A 23,354-nucleotide genomic window follows, 5' to 3' on the forward strand; every position below is an offset into this window, starting at 1 on the left:
AAAAAAATGTCTTGTAAAAAGATGTTTTGATGGCAAATCCAAAGAAAAACAAAACTGTGGCTCCAGCTCTGACAAAGTTTGTCTTTCGTTTCCGAAGGGTCTCTTTTAGATTGGAAGCAATCTATTATTAATACAATATTTGCATCATCAGTCCCATATGTTCTAAATGCAACAATATCACATGGTTGTCACTAAGTATTATATAGTATATGAATATTTGAGGGTAGGTTGCAGGAATATGTTTTATTAGGATGTATTAAATTGTGTCCATAAATATTCCTACATACACACAGAGCACGACATTTGATTGTTGAAAAACCAACTTGTCAGCGCCCTCTGGTGGACAAAGCAAGTAGGGTTTCTAAATGACCAACATATCTTTGGTATTGTGGCTAGTGCCACGATATATGTGTGATGATATAGTAACAGTCAATGAGAATTGTAATTTGATTGTCTATAACTGAATATTCTACTTTTAGTCAGATTGCCGACACTGTGTGATAGAGAAAATAATATATTAGTTTTTTCCTTACAAAACAGTAGGGCTTGTTTTAGCTGATATAATTTATGTGCCTTTGGCGAATATGGTTTTCTGAAACCCTCCATGAATGCGGGAGCAAAACATGAAAAGAGAGCTGTAGAGTAAGGTCAACATTAACCATGCTAGCTGTGTTAAATGGTTGCTTCTTTCTCTTCAGTCAAGGTTGAGTAATGTAGCAAAAATAGCCCAGTTCCACAGTCTGACCTGTTCAGCACACGTGTCTCATGGTTATTTATTTGTGTCTCTGTTATTATTTAGAGTGTGGATACGTGGCCACGCCCATTGCCATGGTGCAGGCTGCTCTAACCATCCTCAATGAAGCCACGGCTTTGCCCAAGACGTGAGTAATCAAACCCCAAATCTACTGACTGATCAAGGAAGTGACTTTAAACACAAATACAGGAACTTTTTAGTGTGATTGATATTTAATTGTGAACAAGTTGGCAGTTAAGTGTGTTTGTTTTAATAAAAAGAGAGAAAGAAGACAACATAATACTGTGTAAGAAGGAAGAAAGAACCTACCAGGAAACAGTTTTGATAATCATGGATTGACTAGACTTGTGGTTTAATATACATAAAATCCACTATTGTCATTTGATAACAATCCTAATGAATGTATTTATTAAGTACATTCTTGTTTTTCATTTCCAGGGGAGGAGTGTACACTCCAGGAGCTGCTTTTGCAAAAACCACACTGATCGACCGTCTCAACAAACACGGCATCCAGTTCTCTGTCATCTAAAGTTTGTCCCCCTCCCTGACGCATTACTCAGTTTTTCTCAGCACTTACTAACACGCAGAATAACAACTGGCAAGTTTCTAAATGAAGAAGAGAGCTAATTCATCTCTAGAGTCTTCACTACAGTTGGAGTGCACTTTCATATTAAGTTCTAGCAGTTTTTTAGGGTTATTTTCGCATTCATCTTTTTCATTTGTTCAGAAACTTGCCCGTCTCCCTTTGGCTTATTATCACATGGCTCTCTACTAACATAATTCTCATTAATAAAGCAGAATTTTGGCCAGGGTTTGGTCACTTCTTTCAACATGGGCATTAAATGTGCATTAAAATTATTCTGTAATTCATCTTTGTGACTTATTTGCTAGGAAATAAAGGAAATAAATAAAGGTTAATAAAGCAGGTGATAAAAAGAAAACAATCAGATGAGACTTTTCTTATAAGAGCGATATGAACGTGAAATATTGTGGACAGAATTTAAATTCTGATCTACCCGTGTAGACATGACTTTGCATCATCTTTGCATATCGTCAGGACAAAAATAGACTCCTCATTAGCTGCCACACCTTCATGATGCAAGCTGTTTGGTATTTAGCTACACAGGATTAGATAGTTGTACCTAAAGCACACGTATTCTTGATTAACTGTGTTATTAAATAGCAATGGTATTAAAGGCCAATAGCTTCATAGTATTACATGTTATGATTCTGGACCATATTTTATGTGTCAGGATTGAGGATTGATGAAGTAAGTTGAAGTAAGTGTGACATTGCAAACTTAGAAACAGTCCAAAGAAAGAGGAACAAACGGACCTTCAGTAAGTGTTTAAGAAAAGTAAACCATCTTTAAAGTGTTGTCCTTGTGACAAACAGTAGCTTTATATGCATTTGGACATTAATCACGAGGCTCTAACATGGTAGCTGTACATGTGTTCTGGTAGAAACTTGCTGTGTGTGTGTGTGTGTGTCCATGTTAGCCTGTCTTGACCTGTTAGTCATTGATCCTGAATACTTTGTTAATAGTCAGACTATCATTTAAATGTTTTCTTTTTGTAGCTGAATATTTCAACAAATCTTCAAACGTTCTTTCAGCCGTGGCAGAAAGTGCATAATGGTGATTTTGCACGGCATGAGTCCCTGCATGAAACTGTATGCTCCTCTCTGCCGTTCTGTTAAAAAGTGTTTTTTTTTCCTTTTAATTCTGAAGATATTGTCTCTCCTTTGGACTGGAATAGTTTCCTATATAAGTTGTTGATCTCAGTCTGGACTTGTTTGAGCATCATGTGCACGTGACCAGCCACATGTGGGGTTTTGTTTTGCCGTGCTTTGCTTTGTATGGACCTAATAAATGAAGCCATCTCTGCTAATAGAGACAATTCTTGTGTCTTTCTCACACAGCTTTATGAAACAGTGTAATGTGCATTTGTCAAGTGGATGGTATCAAAATCAATGTTTTGCATTTACAAAGACATATACAAATAAAGTAGTTACTTACATCCATCATATACTTTAGAGCAAGTGTGTGCTATGTAAACCACAGTTAATAAAAACTTAGAGTCATTTCATGTGTCAGTGATGGGTAAAAAAAAAATGTTTTTAGCTTCATGTTTTATCATAAATGTAGTTTCCCTCTGTGGAAAAAAGTTGAGACATTTTGAACAGCGGGACAATATAAAATCTAGTGAGGAGACTTTCAGTGTGCTTCACCATGATATTCTAAGGTAAAGTTACAATGTCGTTGGCAACCACAACTTTCTGGTTGAACTCTGACCTTTGGTGCATACCATGCTCCCATCTCTTCTTTCTTGTCTTTGCTTTTCTGACAACTCTCTAATCAAAATGCCCTTAATAGGGGCACTGGTTTAGCTCAGTTGGGAGAGCAGGCACCCCGTGTACAGAGGCTACAGTCCTCGACACACTGATCACAGGTACGATTCTCAGTCTGTCAATCATTTGATGCATGTCATCCCCCGCTCTCTGTTTTTCCTGTCTGTCTTCAGCTGTCCTGTATATAAAGGCGAAAGCCCCCAAAAATGCCCTAAATATCTGGAACCACAAAGTCTGAAATAAAAATGAATGTAGTAATCAAAGTATAGTCTTCACTGATTGCTCACTTTTATTTTGAAAATATGAAATTAAAATATGATTAAATAAATGGGGTTAGTTATAAAATGACTAACGAGTCATGAGTGGCTGCAGAGTTCAAGTATTATTTTTAAGTGTGTCACGCCTCTTGCATTTTTTTCCGTTTACACAAAACGTTCCACCTAAACAGTCCTTAGTCAAATCAGGGTATTTGCATGTTTAAGCATTTGTTTTGCTTTGATTCAGATTGTGTCACGTGTTCAGTAAGACAGAAAGGCACAAGCTGTGCTTCCATATAAAATGAGACAATTCAAGATTTTTCACTGCAAAGATGAGAAGCTATTCCAGCTGCTTACATCTGTGATCATTGTGGATATTCTGCACCAACCTGAGGACGCCAAGAGAAAATGAACACCACGCAGGTGAATGGCTCTGTCAACACATGTTGGGGTCCACTGTCGGATGACCGAGACATCAGACAGTCCATTAACACCATCTTCATGCTCAGTAACTTTGTGGTAGGCCTTCCAGCAAATGCATGGGTGGTTTGGCTCATTTGTCGTGGCACCAGAGAGATGCCGGTTTCAGAAATGTACATCCTAAGCCTGGCTGGTGTTGAGATACTTTACTGTTTGTTACTTCCAGCTCAGCTGTACTGTTTGTACAGCTTTGAACATATGACAGCCAGCTCAGGCGTGCCCATCACGTTGTGGGTACAATGGAATGTCTTGTGGGTCGGCCGGCTCACGTTCCAGGTCTTTACCTGTGTGGACCGATACCTTGCAGTGGTTCACCCATTGATCTTCCTCAGGTGAATGTTTTAACCTATGTTCCTCAGTTGTACCTGGGACAATAATTCATATTTCCTGATCCACACTGTGCTATGTTTCCTTTCGCAGGTTAAAGCCCCTGAGGTACCGCATGGCGAAGTGCGCTCTGGCCTGGTGCTCCTTCATTGTGATCGGTTGGTTTGCCACAGCAGTAAACGCATTTGGAATTACCTGTTTTTATTGCATTATGTGCCTGCTTTTGTTCTGTACGCTGTCAGTGCTGTTTTCTCTGAAGCGGCCCGGGCCAGGAGACAGCGAGCAGAGGAGGAGAGTTGACGAGATGAAGAGAAAGGCCTTCAACATTATTTTGGTTCATCTGGCTTGTTTTTCGGTGAACTATCTACCAGCATTCATATATCAATTATTGATTACAGGAATTAAGATTTCAGAGATTGTGAGAGATCTCATTTCATGTCTGGCAGTGGTCTGTGGGCAAGTCCCGCTCTTACTTTACCTGCACAGGGTTGGGAAGCTGAGCTGTGCTAAGAGAGCACGATCTGAGGGCTGAAATAACTTTTAGACTTATAGTGGATGTACAGTTAAGCTTGAAATCCCCTGACTGCATAATGCTACAAGAAGTACTTTGCTAGGATTCAACGCCCCAAAGAAGAGTTACCTCTTTGGGGCTAAAAGCAGTAAACACAGTCCGCAGTCCATGGAACTGGAAATGTTTCTTAGTGGTCGTTATGCACGTGCATGCTAACCCAAAACAAACACATACACAGGTGTCCCCTGTGATAATTTGCCTTCCAAATGGTTAGCCAAATTAGTCATCATTTGTCAGTGTATGGTCAGAGTTATAGCATGTAAAAGACATTATTCAAAATAAACACCCCTATGTGTAATTTGTGTATGTAACAGAATATTAATCTGTAGTCAGCTCACAGTGTACATTTAAAGGGGACATATTTTAGCTCTGCAATCATTTTTTTATTATTCTAATGTGTTTTGAATCATGTTGGTGAAGTTTGTTTCGTTTTTAAAATTGTATACAAAAGTTTGATTTTGATGTACTGTTACACAAATATACGTAATCTTATCTATCTCCATTCTAGACAGTGATTATATCTGTGATATTCTCTATTTTGTCTCCACAAACGGCACCTTTTAAGTGACTGAGCAATATAAGTAATATTAAGTCATATAAGTTGATTTTAGTAAGAAACTGGCTCACAATGCGTTTTCTTCAATAAATGTGACTCAAAATATCTGACCTTGGTTTCAACGGTGACAGCTGCTTTAACCTTTGACTTTAAATCTTTAAAAAGGAGCTGTTTTAATAACGTAAGATTTTAGGTATTAGTTGGTAACTTAAATAACCTTCAAAATGACAGGAAGTAGAATCTAAATAAAGGTCAAGATATATTAACAAAAAGCAAATATTTATTCTTAAAAAACACTACTTTCTCCTGTAAATAATGTACAGTAAACTGTTCACAGTTAAAAAAAACACTCCACTGTCAACCTGTAAGATATCTTTGACAAATACAGTGTACTATCATATCTGTTTGAGCAGCCTTCCCTTTTACAACATCTGCAGTTCATAGGTCGTCTTATGCACCAGCCTGTGGAAGGCGACCATATCTTCATAGTGGTACTTATTTGCTATAGCTGTGATGGACTCATTACACCTGATTTTCTTCAACAAGTGCAGCACTTCCAGCACAGCAGACCTACAGAGGACAGAAACACACAAGGCTGCATTAGAGGATTACAGTTTTGTTATTGTTATAATACGTATTTATTTATTTAATGTTTATTTGTATAAGTATGAAGCAAGTGAACCGATGCCACACACTACAGCATTTATAGCCTTGGCTAATTTGTAATGCCCATCCCTAGAGGGGCCTTTAAAAGACATAGAATCAACGAGAAAAGCACAAGAGATAGCAAAAAAATGTCTTGTAAAAAGATGTTTTGATGGCAAATCCAAAGAAAAACAAAACTGTGGCTCCAGCTCTGACAAAGTTTGTCTTTCGTTTCCGAAGGGTCTCTTTTAGATTGGAAGCAATCTATTATTAATACAATATTTGCATCATCAGTCCCATATGTTCTAAATGCAACAATATCACATGGTTGTCACTAAGTATTATATAGTATATGAATATTTGAGGGTAGGTTGCAGGAATATGTTTTATTAGGATGTATTAAATTGTGTCCATAAATATTCCTACATACACACAGAGCACGACATTTGATTGTTGAAAAACCAACTTGTCAGCGCCCTCTGGTGGACAAAGCAAGTAGGGTTTCTAAATGACCACCATATCTTTGGTATTGTGGCTAGTGCCACGATATATGTGTGATGATATAGTAACAGTCAATGAGAATTGTAATTTGATTGTCTGTTGATTTTCTCAGCATGTATTTTTGTACGTGTGTGTGTGTGTTCATTTGTAGGGGAAACTTGTTCTTCAGTAATGAGATCCAGCAGTACACGGTGCCCTTCATGGGCTCTGATCCCTCCGTGGGGAAGAGAAGTCAGTGCTATCTGGTGGAGGAACATCAAGCCACACCGGTCAGTCAGTGTTTTACTTTTCTATGTTTTATTTTTCTGCCCTTCTTTCTTTACATCTTGTGTTTTTGTTTGTGTCATTTTATCTCTAAATATTCACTTGTAAGATTAGTTTTCTTGTAGTAAGTAGGGACGCACCGATGCGTCGGCTGAACATCGGAATCGGCCGATATCGGCTGTGTTGACAGACATGCACCGATGTTTTTATTATTTAACTGCTTTAATTGTGCAGTAATTTTAATTGTAACGGAAAAGTATTTATGTTTTCAGAAAGGTTTTTGTTAGGCTATGTAAGCACTGAAAAATGTTTGTACTATGACCAGGTGATTCTAAAACAGACTAAAGAGGCTTTTCAGGCTGTTATTCTTTGAAAAAAGATTTTTATGTGTAAGAAGTTTAAATAAGAAGATGTTTGGGAATTTGAAATGATTAAACTCATACTCAAACTCATAAACTCAGCATGTTCTGATATTACTGACCTGGTTCTGTTCAAAGAGAATTAAATGATCTGTGTCTGTTAACTTCAGGTTCAGTACGGAGCGTATGCAGGAATTGGAGGCATTGGGAACATTTTCAAGCTGATGTTTGCTGGCATGATGTTCTGGTTCTTAGTCAAGTTCAGTTTTGGACGCAACCTGCTCATTAAGGTAAACAAAAACAATATAATAACAATACACATGATACAATACACAAGTCACAGATGAATATAACTGAATATTCTACTTTTAGTCAGATTGCCGACACTGTGTGATAGAGAAAATAATATATTCGTTTTTTCCTTACAAAACAGTAGGGCTTGTTTTAGCTGATATAATTTATGTGCCTTTGGCGAATATGGTTTTCTGAAACCCTCCATGAATGCGGGAGCAAAACATGAAAAGAGAGCTGTAGAGTAAGGTCAACATTAACCATGCTAGCTGTGTTAAATGGTTGCTTCTTTCTCTTCAGTCAAGGTTGGGTAATGTAGCAAAAATAGCCCAGTTCCACAGTCTGACCTGTTCAGCACACGTGTCTCATGGTTATTTATTTGTGTCTCTGTTATTATTTAGAGTGTGGATACGTGGCCACGCCCATTGCCATGGTGCAGGCTGCTCTAACCATCCTCAATGAAGCCACGGCTTTGCCCAAGACGTGAGTAATCAAACCCCAAATCTACTGACTGATCAAGGAAGTGACTTTAAACACAAATACAGGAACTTTTTAGTGTGATTGATATTTAATTGTGAACAAGTTGGCAGTTAAGTGTGTTTGTTTTAATAAAAAGAGAGAAAGAAGACAACATAATACTGTGTAAGAAGGAAGAAAGAACCTACCAGGAAACATTTTTGATAATCATGGATTCACTAGACTTGTGGTTTAATATACATAAAATCCACTATTGTCATTTGATAACAATCCTAATGAATGTATTTATTAAGTACATTCTTGTTTTTCATTTCCAGGGGAGGAGTGTACACTCCAGGAGCTGCTTTTGCAAAAACCACACTGATCGACCGTCTCAACAAACACGGCATCCAGTTCTCTGTCATCTAAAGTTTGTCCCCCTCCCTGACGCATTACTCAGTTTTCCTCAGCACTTACTAACACGCAGAATAACAACTGGCAAGTTTCTAAATGAAGAAGAGAGCTAATTCATCTCTAGAGTCTTCACTACAGTTGGAGTGCACTTTCATATTAAGTTCTAGCAGTTTTTTAGGGTTATTTTCGCATTCGTCTTTTTCATTTGTTCAGAAACTTGCCCGTCTCCCTTTGGCTTATTATCACATGGCTCTCTACTAACATAATTCTCATTAATAAAGCAGAATTTTGGCCAGGGTTTGGTCACTTCTTTCAACATGGGCATTAAATATGCATTAAAATGATTCTTTAATTCATCTTTGTGACTTATTTGCTAGGAAATAAAGGAAATAAATAAAGGTTAATAAAGCAGGTGATAAAAAGAAAACAATCAGATGAGACTTTTCTTATAAGAGCGATATGAACGTGAAATATTGTGGACAGAATTTAAATTCTGATCTACCCGTGTGGACATGACTTTGCATCATCTTTGCATATCGTCAGGACAAAAATAGACTCCTCATTAGCTGCCACCCCTTCATGATGCAGGCTGTTTGGTATTTAGCTACACAGGATTAGATAGTTGTACCTAAAGCACACGTATTCTTGATTAACTGTGTTATTAAATAGCAACGGTATTAAAGGCCAATAGCTTCATAGTATTAAATGTTATGATTCTGGACCATATTTTATGTGTCAGGATTGAGGATTGGTGAAGTAAGTTGAAGTAAGTGTGACATTGCAAACTTAGAAACAGTCCAAAGAAAGAGGAACAAACAGACCTTCAGTAAGTGTTTAAGAAAAGTAAACCATCTTTAAAGTGTTGTCCTTGTGACAAACAGTAGCTTTATATGCATTTGGACATTAATCACGAGGCTCTAACATGGTAGCTGTACATGTGTTCTGGTAGAAACTTGCTGTGTGTGTGTGTGTGTGTGTCCATGTTAGCCTGTCTTGACCTGTTAGTCATTGATCCTGAATACTTTGTTAATAGTCAGACTATCATTTAAACGTTTTCTTTTTGTAGCTGAATATTTCAACAACTCTTCAAACGTTCTTTCAGCCGTGGCAGAAAGTGCATAATGGTGATTTTGCACGGCATGAGTCCCTGCATGAAACTGTATGCTCCTCTCTGCCGTTCTGTTAAAAAGTGTTTTTTTTTCCTTTTAATTCTGAAGATATTGTCTCTCCTTTGGACTGGAATAGTTTCCTATATAAGTTGTTGATCTCAGTCTGGACTTGTTTGAGCATCATGTGCACGTGACCAGCCACATGTGGGGTTTTGTTTTGCCGTGCTTTGCTTTGTATGGACCTAATAAATGAAGCCATCTCTGCTAATAGAGACAATTCTTGTGTCTATCTCACACAGCTTTATAAAACAGTGTAATGTGCATTTGTCAAGTGGATGGTATCAAAATCAATGTTTTGCATTTACAAAGACATATACAAATAAAGTAGTTACTTACATCCATCATATACTTTAGAGCAAGTGTGTGCTATGTAAATCACAGTTAATAAAAACTTAGAGTCATTTCATGTGTCAGTGATGGGTAAAAAAAAAATGTTTTTAGCTTCATGTTTTATCATAAATGTAGTTTCCCTCTGTGGAAAAAAGTTGAGACATTTTGAACAGCGGGACAATATAAAATCTAGTGAGGAGACTTTCAGTGTGCTTCACCATGATATTCTAAGGTAAAGTTACAATGTCGTTGGCAACCACAACTTTCTGGTTGAACTCTGACCTTTGGTGCATACCATGCTCCCATCTCTTCTTTCATGTCTTTGCTCTTCTGACAACTCTCTAATCAAAATGCCCTTAATAGGGGCACTGGTTTAGCTCAGTTGGGAGAGCAGGCACCCCATGTACAGAGGCTACAGTCCTCGACACACTGATCACAGGTACGATTCTCAGTCTGTCAATCATTTGATGCATGTCATCCCCCGCTCTCTGTTTTTCCTGTCTCTCTTCAGCTGTCCTGTATATAAAGGCGAAAGCCCCCAAAAATGCCCTAAATATCTGGAACCACAAAGTCTGAAATAAAAATGAATGTAGTAATCAAAGTATAGTCTTCACTGATTGCTCACTTTTATTTTGAAAATATGAAATTAAAATATGATTAAATAAATGGGGTTAGTTATAAAATGACTAACGAGTCATGAGTGGCTGCAGAGTTCAAGTATTATTTTTAAGTGTGTCACGCCTCTTGCATTTTTTTCCGTTTACACAAAACGTTCCACCTAAACAGTCCTTAGTCAAATCAGGGTATTTGCATGTTTAAGCATTTGTTTTGCTTTAAGTTCAGATTGTGTCACGTGTTCAGTAAGACAGAAAGGCACAAGCTGTGCTTCCATATAAAATGAGACAATTCAAGATTTTTCACTGCAAAGATGAGAAGCTATTCCAGCTGCTTACATCTGTGATCATTGTGGATATTCTGCACCAACCTGAGGAAGCCAAGAGAAAATGAACACCACGCAGGTGAATGGCTCTGTCAACACATGTTGGGGTCCACTGTCGGATGACCGAGACATGAAACAGTCCATTAACACCATCTTCCTGCTCAGTAACTTTGTGGTAGGCCTTCCAGCAAATGCATGGGTGGTTTGGCTCATTTGTCGTGGCACCAGAGAGATGCCGGTTTCAGAAATGTACATCCTAAGCCTGGCTGGTGTTGAGATACTTTACTGTTTGTTACTTCCAGCTCAGCTGTACTGTTTGTACAGCTTTGAACATATGACAGCCAGCTCAGGCGTGCCCATCACGTTGTGGGTACAATGGAATGTCTTGTGGGTCGGCCGGCTCACGTTCCAGGTCTTTACCTGTGTGGACCGATATCTTGCAGTGGTTCACCCATTGATCTTCCTCAGGTGAATGTTTTAACTTATGTTCCTCAGTTGTACCTGGGACAATAATTCATATTTCCTGATCCACACTGTGCTATGTTTCCTTTCGCAGGTTAAAGCCCCTGAGGTACCGCATGGCACAGTGCGCTCTGGCATGGTGCTCCTTCATTGTTGTCGGGTGGTTGGCCGCAACAGTAAAAGAATTAGCAATTACCTGTTTTTATTGCATTATGTGCCTGCTTTTGTTCTGTACGCTGTCAGTGCTGTTTTCTCTGAAGCGGCCCGGGCCAGGAGACAGCGAGCAGAGGAGGAGAGTTGACGAGATGAAGAGAAAGGCCTTCAACATTATTTTGGTTCATCTGGCTTGTTTTTCGGTGAACTATCTACCAGCATTCATATATCAATTATTGATTACAGGAATTAAGATTTCAGAGATTGTACAAGATCTCATTTCATGTCTGGCAGTGGTCTGTGGGCAAGTCCCGCCCTTACTTTACCTGCACAGGGTTGGGAAGCTGAGCTGTGCTAAGAGAGCACGATCTGAGGGCTGAAATAACTTTTAGACTTATAGTGGATGTACAGTTAAGCTTGAAATCCCCTGACTGCATAATGCTACAAGAAGTACTTTGCTAGGATTCAACGCCCCAAAGAAGAGTTACCTCTTTGGGGCTAAAAGCAGTAAACACAGTCCGCAGTCCATGGAACTGGAAATGTTTCTTAGCGGCCGTTATGCACGCGCATGCTAACCCAAAACAAACACATACACAGGTGTCCCCTGTGATAATTTGCCTTCCAAATGGTTAGCCAAATTAGTCATCATTTGTCAGTGTATGGTCAGAGTTATAGCATGTAAAAGACATTATTCAAAATAAACACCCCTATGTGTAATTTGTGTATGTAACAGAATATTAATCTGTAGTCAGCTCACAGTGTACATTTAAAGGGGACATATTTTAGCTCTGCAATCATTTTTTTATTATTCTAATGTGTTTTGAATCATGTTGAAGTTTGTTTCGTTTTTAAAATTGTATACAAAAGTTTGATTTTGATGTAATGTTATATTTACACAAATATATGTAATCTTATCTATCTCCATTCTAGACAGTTTTTATATCTGTGATATTCTCTATTTTGTCTCCACAAACGGCACCTTTTAAGTGACTGAGCAATATAAGTAATATTAAGTCATATAAGTTGATTTTAGTAAGAAACTGGCTCACAGTGCGTTTTCTTCAATAAATGTGACCCAAAATATCTGACCTTGGTTTCAACGGTGACAGCTGCTTTAACCTTTGACTTTAAATCTTTAAAAAGGAGCCGTTTTAATAACGTAAGATTTTAGGTATTAGTTGGTAACTTAAATAACCTTCAGAATGACAGGAAGTAGAATCTAAATAAAGGTCAAGATATATTAACAAAAAGCAAATATTTATTCTTAAAAAACACTACTTTCTCCTGTAAATAATGTACAGTAAACTGTTCACAGTTAAAAAAACACTCCACTGTCAACCTGTAAGATATCTTTGACAAATACAGTGTACTATCATATCTGTTTGATCAGCCTTCCCTGTTACAACATCCGCAGTTCATAGGTCGTCTTATTGCACCAGCCTGTGGAAGGCGACCATATCTTCATAGTGGTACTTATTTGCTATAGCTGTGATGGACTCATTACACCTGATTTTCTTCAACAAGTGCAGCACTTCCAGCACAGCAGACCTACAGAGGACAGAAACACACAAGGCTGCATTAGAGGATTACAGTTTTGTTATTGTTATAATACGTATTTATTTATTTAATGTTTATTTGTAGAAGTATGAAGCAAGTGAACCGATGCCACACACTACAGCATTTATAGCCTTGGCTAATTTGTAATGCCCATCCCTAGAGGGGCCTTTAAAAGACATAGAATCAACGAGATGAGTGACTACATGAGTGAGCCCTCTTCAAAAACTGTTTCAATTTGAGTTTAAAATGCTCCCAGTCAGGGTCCAGTTTGAGCTCTACAGGTAAGGTAAGGCATGATTTAATGTATCGAATGCATGCCTGATCAGCTGCTCCAGATTTAAAAATTGGGATCACTCCCAATGGACAGATTAATAAGATGAGTAAGAGGCTTCACTGGGATGCTTTAGTGTATTTTTTGAAAGGTGTCAGGTGAAAAGGGTGTTTTGCGTGACTGTTAGAAAGTTTACCTATTATTGCAAGAACTTCAATCTCATTTGTTTGTTGCAAGAGATTAATTGATTCCCAACTCTAAAGTCACATATTGAAGTCTGTTTGCTTTGTGGTTTTATTATACTATTTATTTGCTTCCACATTGCAGAACAATTTCCTCTGGCTTCTGTGATTGCTGAGATGTAATATTCAGCTTTTGCAGTTCTTTATTCTTTAGTAACACAATTTCTTAGACCTATATATACAGACATATCATTTGAGCGGCTTTTCATTGTAGTTCTCAAGAGCCTGATCCCTTTGTTTCATGGGTTTTAGAATCGAGTCATTATCCCAAGGTGAAGAATGTTTCCTATTTGAGTTCTTATGCTTTTTTAGATACTTGCCAACAATCCCTTCAACAGCATTCATTAGTTCATAGTTCAACAGTTATGTACATCATCCTCAATAAATATTTTGCTCCACTGTGTTTCATTTAGTTCACTTTGCAATAATATCAATATATGGGCTTTAGATTGGCTGTGAGTTGGAAACACGTATAAGTCAGCTTCCTTGGCGCTAATATCATGTTGTGATCAGACATACCGGTCAAGAAATTATATGACTTAAATATGCGTTCTTTCCTACTGGAGAAAATCAAACCAATTTGTGACCTAGTAGACTTTGTAATCCGTGTAGGACCTTTAATAATCTGATTAAAATCAAACTTTGTCATTAAAGGTTTAAGTGTTTGATTCTCTTACTTTTACCCGACCAGTCAATACTGAAATCCCTAAACACTAAAACTTCTTATTTATGAGAAACTGTAAAGCCAGTTTCATACTTGTCTCTCTTTCTGTGTGTTCAGCCATCTATAACTTTAACTAAATAACCACTATTAGCTTCACAGGAACAAGGAATGAGATACAGAAGAAGACTCAACTTCAACTTGTGAAGGATAAAGTGCTGTGTTATTCGAATTGCGGAAAATATTTTAAGTGATATATATATTTTTTATATCTCAGTTTCATTCTCTTTGGCAGCACCTATGGCGATAAAAGGTAACTGCAGTCTCTGGCAGACCAACCACTGCTGGGTGATGGAAAACGCGTCACTAACTGGGCGCCGCTTGTGATTTTTTCTGTGAAAGTCGCCACAGACACCCAGTCTGTAATACTGCAAATGCAAAGGCTTTCATCAGTGGGCCATAGGCTCAATCACCATTGTGTTACCTCATTCAGCGATATACTATATTCTGGAACATGAATTCAGAAAATATCTCTTGCAGCACCATTTTTTTAAAAGGAAAGATGTGGGGTGTTTTTTTCTCACCTAGTTTTTGCATCACCTGGAGGCTGCTGTTTGCAAATGGTATGAACTGTCTGAACAAGGTAGTTTCGGAAATTCTGGAGCTGAGGTATACAGACACTCCCTCCTGTGCATAAGGAGGACGGAATACTGTCATTTATCTGTAGAGAGAGAGAAAGAAGGGTGGATTTAGCAGGACAATGTGACGGACTGAAAACAGACAACCAGACTATTATCAGGACCAAGTGCACTTCCACTTGCTATACATTTTCACACCTCGTTGCACGCAGGTATAGCCATGTTGTTCAGTGTATGGCTGTTCAGGGTGATCATCAGGTATCTGTTCAGCAGTTTGTCCAACATCAGTTCCTTCAATACAGACTCGGGAAGCAGCAGATCCCATTTTCCCATGCTATCTAGAAGCTAATATAAACACAAAAACAGATTAAAAAACAGCAGCAAGGAAACATGGAACTCCCGTCTTGGAAATGTTTTAGAGAGCAGTACTTTTACAGCCGTCCAGAACTGTTGATTCCTGAACTGACGATGAGGAGACGACTCGTCTTCCAGGAGCCTGGATAGAAAAGCAAACAGCAGGAAAAGGATGAACAGACCAAAGAACATCATGAAGCAATTTGAAAGTATTGTGATACATATAAACTTCAAGGTAATTAAATCATACATTTATCCCATAGTTGAGCAGAGACTTAAAGAATTTAAAGGTGCCATATCTTTAAAATGGATGTTCTCATACTGTGCGTGGGTTTCACATTTTGGGTGTTTATTGTTCACAGCAAAAAAGTGAAAACTGCATAATTCCGGGTTTTTCCAGAATGACATTTTTAAAAAGATAACCTCTGAAATGGGCCGTTCAGAACAGCTGCAGGTTTCTACATAGAACCTTGCTTTCGCTGAAATCGACCAATCGTCATTCACCTCAGGCTGCCCCTTTGCACCAGCTTGTAGTCAAGCCGTTGTCAAGATCGTACCTATAAGGCCGAATAACCGATCCTAGAGCAGCCATGTTTTCTACACATGGGGGAGGGGCTACCCAGTTACTCCAAATACTGTCAGCCAATCATGGCTAAGGTCTGACCTTTGAATGGCAAAACGGCTCGTTCGTTTAAGGAGGAAGGAGAGGCTCCGAAAATAATTAAGTTATATATACAATTTTAAAAACCAAACAAACTTTACTAACGTGATTCAAAAACACATTAGAATAATAAAATAATTGATTGCATAGCTAAAATATGTCCCCTTTAAATGTACACTGTAAGCTGACTCATAAAAAGAAGAGGATATAAGAGCACAAAGCTAGGATGACACAGAGGTGGCATCATACTTGCTTTCACTGGGTTACTTTTCAAAAAGCCACAAAAAGAAACTGACTTTTTGGGATAGATAGGGATGAAGACGTCTTCATCCACACAGCTCCTCAGCCTGCTGATCACAGCCTCTATGAACGCCTGCATGGGACATAAATATACATATTGTTAACACAAGTATGTTCATATACTGTCTATTTTATGTTAACAATGTTTTTCATATTAAATCTACATTAGGCTCTAAAATTCTTAGGGCCCATTGTTTGAGTTTAATTTCTAAATGTTAAATAGTGTCTAAAACAGCAAAGTAAAATTAGTGTTGGCAACTATAAATAAAGTCAAACTGTTGGCTTTACCTTCACAGTTTTGCTTTGCTCTCCTTTAAAGGTAGAATATTCGTCGTTCATTCTGTGACAAACATCAGACAGACAAACTGACTGACGGCGGGACATGGGATCCCACACCAGCTCCGCATATGCTGAACAAAGACAGAGCAAAGAAAACTGTATTGTTTCTGTAATCTAATACATGTGATCTAAAACAGACTGTGGCAGAAAGTGTGTGGAGGGACAATAGAAATCACTCACATTACAAAAAAATATGACTCGTATTCTAAGTTGTGGATAGGAACAAGGGTGTGAACGAGAGTGGGGAAAGTCACAGCGCATGCTTTCGTGACTGTGTGTGTGCGTTACCTGTAAGTTTGGGTACGACAGTCTTTTCTATGACACTCGATAGTGTTTGTCTGTCTGCATGCTCCGGCTCCTCGTGGCCATGACCGTGACAAAAAGTCTCAACTGCTGTGAACCATTGGAGGATTTCAAATTCCCCACTCTCCTCCTTCAACAGACAAACATTACAAGTCAACTGTTATGTCACATTTTCATTCTGTACATATGAGCTTGTCTCCGTGTTTGTGTCCACACGTACCTTTAGTGGGTTAAACTCCATCAGCTGGAGTCTGATGATTGGGCTCAACAGCTTGGGCAGACAGAGAGAGATGTAGGCGTTGTTGTACGAGTCAGAGTAAGATCCTCTCCATTCTTCAAAGCGGGACAGAATCTTCTTAACATCGCGAAACTCATCCTGGACGTCAGAAAACACTGCCTGGGACCTCAACATGATATCAGCTGGAGAGGGAGCAGAGAATAGAGGATGGAGAGTCAGACAAAGGTAGCCCAAGGAATATAAATTTGAATATAAAAACTGAAGGAGTAAGAGGAAAACAAAGAGAGAAAAGAGAAAACTACATCAAGAACATTACTTATTTATACACTGCAGCCTGAAAGAACAGTTACTGTACACTCAAAATAAAGTCTGGTCTACAGGTTGTAGCTTTCAGTCGAACATATATCCTCCCCCTTACTTGTCTTCTTCTGCAGTATCTCCTCCTCTTCTGCTGAAGGCCGTGTGTCTTCAGGTATATTCAAATGTTCTTCAGCTTTACCATCAGAATCTATGTCACTGCAAGATGACAAATATTATACAAATAACCGTGTAAGAGCAGAGTGGAGAACCATGAATTTATATTGAATATATATAAAAGCAAGAAACCTAAAACACAAACTAGTGTTTATGTGTTACCTTAACAGATTTTGTCATTACACTCACCCATAGGTTTTTGCTCCATTTGCTGAGCCTCCACTGTGCTCCTCTGCGCTGTCTAAAATAAGTGGGATTTAGAATTGTGATAATGTAAGTGCTCTACCCAAAAACCACTGACACATACTGTATGGATACAGTTTATCACAAACACACATAGAAACAAATAGAGTTACTCACAGCTGAGCTGCTGCAGGCGGTCAGCATGCTCCTTGATCCTCTGCCGTCTCTTTGCCAACAGCGCCTCCGTCTGGTCAGACAGCAGAGCGTGCAACTCCAGTTCCAGTGAGTTGATCTCAACAACCTGTCAACAGTCAGAAAGTTATTGTTGAATATTTTCAGGGGAATCAGAATTACTGCAGCTTCCAGCTGTTCCTATAGTTTCAAAACAGCTCCATGCTGGTTGCTGCTGTTAAACAAACTGTGATTATGATATAGAGCTTGAAATGGAGAGAGATCAAATATGTGTTTAACCATTCTTACCATCTCTTTATCCATAAATAACATGAATATATCAAGGATCAAGGCAGTTAAAGTGATAAGACCATGGCAACCATTCCATTAAATATGGCAGCAAAACCAACCAGCCTGTCGCCCAATTCTAAAGACCGAGGTTTACTTTTGGGCCCTGCAAAATTCTCTCGCAAACACTCCTTAATTAGATACATTGTCATGCTCTTGTAAATATTTGCTTTTATATAACAATAGACCAGAGGTGGCAAAAGTACACACAGATACTTAAGTAGAAGTACAGATACTTTAGACCTTTGTAAAAGTAAAAAAGTAAAAAAAAATATAAAAAGTAAGGTAAAAATAAAAGTAAAAAAAGTACTGATTCAACTCCTTTACTCAAGTAAAAGTAAGAAAGTAAAGGCTCTGAAATGTACTTAAGTACAAAAGTAAAAAGTATTCCTCTGAAGGACATTTACCGTCCATTTCTGTGCAAAGCTAATTAACCTCACAATAATAATAAGAATAATGATAAGAATAATGCAAAGACGATTAAACTTAAATATTCTAGCTTAAAATAAAATAAAACTACATACTGCCAATAATGAACATTAACTTTGTTCTAGAGTTGTAACAACACCAGAATTTTGAACTTCAGCAATACACCATACCTCTTTTGATAAGTGGGCAAAACGGAAAAAGTCCTCGGCACTCTCATTTTCTTTGTTTATTATCACTGGACACTGTCTGGTTTTGCTGCAAGCCAAATTTCAGACAGAATAATAAAGACTGAACTCAAATGAGCACCTGGATAATAACCTGGATAAAGTAACGAGCCTGTTTTGAGAATGTAGGGAGTCGAAAGTACAGATTTTTGTGTTCAAATATCGGGAGTAAAAGTAAAAAGTTGTCAGAAAAATAAGTACTCAAGTAAAGTACAGATTTTTAAGTACTCAAGTAAAGTACAGATACCTGAAAAATCTACTTAAGTACAGTAACGAAGTACAGTGTACTTTGTTACTTCCCACCTCTGCAATAGACACTGAATATTAATTCACTGGTTAACTAGTTTCTGACCTTCTCTTGTAAACACTCCACCAGGTTGTGAACATAGAGGTTCATGGATCTGTAAAACTTGAGCTGACTCTCCGAGGAGTGTTCTTCCAGAGTCTCCACGGAGGTTTTGGCGCTGTCAACATCTCCCTCCATCTTCCTCAGCTCCGCCTGCCGTGCTCTGTGCACCTCCTTCAGGTCATCTAGTCTAGAAAGAGGAGTAGTGTGAGTGAGCAAAACACAGATGTGTATATGTTTGCCTTAACACATGTACCTTAGGAATATAAAACAATTATTTGATGATGTGATGCACATTAAATCAAATAAAACCTACTTTCTATTGATCCTCTTCTTGACCATTGAGATACTAATGTTAGGGAGGGTCTTTGGGATTCTGACCCCTGCTGGTCTCTTCTTTAGTCTTGGAATGTCTTGCCTGCTGCTATGGCTGCTGCTGTAGCTGCTGGACTCACTGCCAGATGGACTCTGAGGAAAAGAAAGAAGGAGGATAAAGGAAGACCATTTGCCATTTTTCTAATTTAACACCAAACAGGACATGACATCGATACAAAACGAATGAGACACAAAAAAAGAGTCACACTAGATAGAGAAAGGAAAATTTGGTAAAAAGTGTAAGAACGCTGAATCAGTGTTTTTGTACCTGTCCTCCGGGCCGTCTCTTGACACCCTTCTCAATTTGTGTCTCCTCCCAAAGTTCCTGCTCCTCAGCATCGCTCCCTGAAAGACTGCTATCACTTCCTCCTAGATAACACAAACATACAAAATTTGACATTATGTTTTGTGATATTCAATTCTAAAAAATCTATATTGTTTTCTACATCATAGTTTACATGCAAAGGTTGTATTTGTTGACAAAAAGTAGTGATGCTGGATGTGACAGGGGCTGCGATAAATGCAGACGCAGTTCCCACTGTTATGATCGCCTTAAAAAGCAAGCCAATTTTAACATTTGGTGAAGTGTTCTTTATACTATGACAGTTATCTTAAAAGTAGTTTGAGCTTTTAAAGCTTTAAAGCTATGAAGGCATGATTCACATGATTCTGAAAAAACAGTGTCACACTGCTACTTTTCAAAGATGATATGAGTGGATACAGATTGCCAACTGATCTATTTATACATCCACAAGCACGATACAATAAAGGGTACTTTCACATCCTCTTCAACTGACTCTTCTATAAATTTGCCTCTGTCCTTCTTATGTCCTACACCTTTCCTTCTCTCCCTTTCCTCTTCTGTTTTCCTTCCTCTCTCTCTGTTCAACTTTGCCTCTGCCCTACCTGGCATTTCCCTCTTTCTCCCCTCCCCATCCCATCCCATCTCCCTCCCTCTCATACCAAGTTTCTCAGTAATCCTCTCCCTGATGCTCTTCAACCGTGGGGCAAACTCAATTCTTCTCTCATGATCATCTGGTTCATCATCATCATCCTCGACTCTGTCATCTTCATCATCCCTGCTGTAGTGATCCGGAGTGCTACCAGCAGAGCTGTGGCCGTCTCTACCCAGGGAAATGAACTCTTTCTGGGCTCGTTTAGCTTGACGTTGCCTCCTGGCTGCCATGATCTCTTTAGCATTAGGGACAACTACTGTGAAGACAAATACACAGATGCATAAATAACAGTATACACAGTGAACATGTGACACAGACAAACACACAGCAAGCAGGACATCCCACACTGCTTATTACAATCAATAACAGACAAAAGGAAGTAGCGACAGAAAGTTGACTGCTAATTATTTCATTTCGACCAATTGAAATGATTTGACATTTGGCATGCCTTGCTTGCCTCTCTACCTGCCCGCACGCATTGGCAGAGATACCTCGTTTTCCACAAGGTAAAGCTAGCAAAGTAGTTGCACAAGTATTTTGGCGGGGAGCGACATCGTCCCCCGCCAAAACACTTGGTGGAGGAAGATAAACTTTTAAATATCTAGCTTATTCTTATGGGTTTGTCCAAAGGTCCCTCCACCAGCTTTTATTCTTATCCCATCCAATCCCACCATTGTAGTATTCTACACGTTTATTACACATACTGTATACAGTGACCTCGCCTTGTCATGCAGCACTAATGAGGAGGGTGCTGTAAGAACTTTTAGCCTGCATTCTAAATATACATTTCGTCCTCTCTGAAACTTTAAGCATGCTCACGCAATCACCTGTGGGTCCCTGAGTGTTTTTCTCTCTGACCCATACATACCCATACATAGAGCATACAACCAAAATACACATACCTGGTTTAGTAGCAGAGCGGCTGGAGTCTGAAGCTGAGCTAGCTGAGGGAGACATTGCACCATCTCCATCACTGTCTTTGTCACTATAATCGCCATCATCATCGTCATCATCGTCATCATCACTCTGGAGAGATTGTGGTGAAGCCACAGAATCTCTGTCGGAATCAAGCCCAGGTGAGCTAGATGGTGGGGCACGTCCTCGAGCTGGGGCCGGAGAGAGTAGACAGAAAGCACAAATATACTTTTTAAAAGTATGATGATACTGGCCAACATTATGAAATCTTATTTTAGATAACTACTGAAATAAGATGGAAATTTTAAGAACAAACTTTCTATTTTTTTGACCAGGAACCTTTTTAAGAACAAAATGTCTCTGCTGACATACTAATACCCTTCAATCAATCCATACATATATATTTGTCGAATTATACTAAAACCACTGTGTTACTAGGATATAGGTATATATAACCCTAATTTATTTAAAAGTAAATATTAATAAATACTAAAATATAAAATATATTAGAAACATCTCTTAGTATAACCCATAACACATTCAACAGCAACACACTACAACCTCCAAGCAAACATCTATTTATATTAAAACAATCTAATATGATCCTGTCGGGTCACCTACCTGTGCTGCTGGTGGTTTGGGCAGGTGAAGCCTCCTTCCTCCTTACTTGGAACAGCACGGCTTTGTCTGAGGACTTCTTCAATTTAAATGACGGCTCCTCAGCTTCAGTAAATAAACAGAAATACATGAGCAAAAAAGAAATATCCCGCACCCCCAATAAACAAACTGTGCAGTGTTTATAAACTGTTATCAAAAGCAGCCCAAATATATCATCTTCGTTATACTCCTATGCTTGAATAAGACACGTTTTTGTGAGTCAGTAACACAGCTTTTAGCAGGAATATGCATCTTGTGAGCACAACACATACTAATTTTCAACTTGTTACATTTTCACCCACTTACATAGCTTAGCAGAACTCATCTACATTTTCTTCACTGTTGCATATTGGCTAAATTTTTTTGCAATTGGGTAGTTACCACCACAATTGCAGAGGTGGTGGAAACAATGCAACTGACGAGAAAAATCCTACAATTCTGATCAAATATATTCTGTCGATATACCTAACGCTACATTATTTTGAGGCATGTTAAACACTATAAATACTCGCTCTGTTAGGTTCTTATGTCATCCGTTGCTCCAACGTCCCTTGACACACCAACTGACGTCGTGTTTACGTCTGACTGAGGTCGAACTTTGAAAATGTTAACTTTAACATACAATTTTTTAAACATTTTTACCTTCTTTGTCGTCAACGAAACTGAGCACTGCGTCTGTTTTCTTTTTAATCTCATGTTTGTCTTTTTTCCTGTCTTCTTTTACTTCTGTCACCTCCAACGTCTCCCCGTCTTCTCCGTCACTGCTGTCCGACTTGGGAGGCGTCGCTTCCCGCTTGGAGCTGCAAGAGATGCCGCGGCCTTGAGTCGGTTTGGACGGCTTATTTACCAAAGCTGCTGCTTTTTCATTATCTCCTCCATCTCCGGTGGTCTTTTGCTCTTCCTCTTCGTCACTCGAGTTAGCTTTTCTCTGCCGAAAGTTCCTCCGAGGCTTTTTATTAAACATATTTGCTACATTCACATGGAGGTACGACTGATTGACAAAACGTAGGTAAACTGTGGTGGTAGACGTCAGAAAGCATTCAAAGACGTCGTAAAATGTAACGCAAAATTGTCGCAAAGCACTATGGGCTATGTAGTGAGTATGTAAAGGCTGAGCAAAGTGTAAAGAAACATTGGAAAACTTTGGATTTATTTTATATTGTTCTGGTTTTAAAATAAAATATATAAACATTTTACATTTTCCCATTTAAAACAATGATGTAGATCCCACGTTTTTCTTCCTTCGTCCTCCTTTTCTTTTACACCTAGTTTTTCTAAGTAGGAGTCATATTAGGGAGAATTCAATAATGTATGCCTGTTTGCCCTGGAGACAATTTGTGCTAAAATGTCAACAAGAATAAGGTGAATTGAGGGACGTTTGAAAACTCAGTAAGTAACTGAAGTAGAATTACTTATATTACCCTCCTCTTTATC

General features: G+C 38.6%; 1 protein-coding gene across 2 annotated transcripts; it reads right to left on the reverse strand.

Annotated features, from left to right (window-relative positions):
* Nucleotides 1–12,558: 12,558 nt before the first annotated feature.
* gcfc2 (GC-rich sequence DNA-binding factor 2) lies at nucleotides 12,559–22,908 on the reverse strand. Of its 2 annotated transcripts, none has more exons than XM_069663779.1 (18): nucleotides 22,563–22,908; nucleotides 21,885–21,986; nucleotides 21,251–21,454; nucleotides 20,356–20,601; nucleotides 19,661–19,761; nucleotides 19,334–19,485; nucleotides 19,024–19,207; nucleotides 17,677–17,800; nucleotides 17,506–17,557; nucleotides 17,261–17,358; nucleotides 16,825–17,024; nucleotides 16,590–16,734; nucleotides 16,251–16,372; nucleotides 15,959–16,035; nucleotides 15,077–15,143; nucleotides 14,846–14,992; nucleotides 14,594–14,730; nucleotides 12,559–12,826 (listed from the first exon to the last, which is right to left on the reverse strand). In XM_069663779.1, exons 1-18 carry the CDS (start codon nucleotides 22,882–22,884, stop codon nucleotides 12,706–12,708), a joined length of 2,601 nt encoding a protein of 866 aa, XP_069519880.1. In that variant the 5' UTR covers nucleotides 22,885–22,908; the 3' UTR covers nucleotides 12,559–12,705. The 2 variants fall into 2 exon arrangements, with proteins under 2 accessions (XP_069519880.1, XP_069519872.1); XM_069663771.1 differs by having other exon boundaries at nucleotides 20,356–20,604.
* Between the last annotated feature and the right edge of the window lie 446 nt (nucleotides 22,909–23,354).

The sequence above is a fragment of the Semicossyphus pulcher genome, unplaced genomic scaffold, assembly GCF_022749685.1.
Source record: "Semicossyphus pulcher isolate SPU_LCO1_2020_fin unplaced genomic scaffold, fSemPul1.0.p SCAF_1, whole genome shotgun sequence".
NCBI classification, from domain to species: Eukaryota; Metazoa; Chordata; class Actinopteri; order Labriformes; family Labridae; genus Semicossyphus; species Semicossyphus pulcher.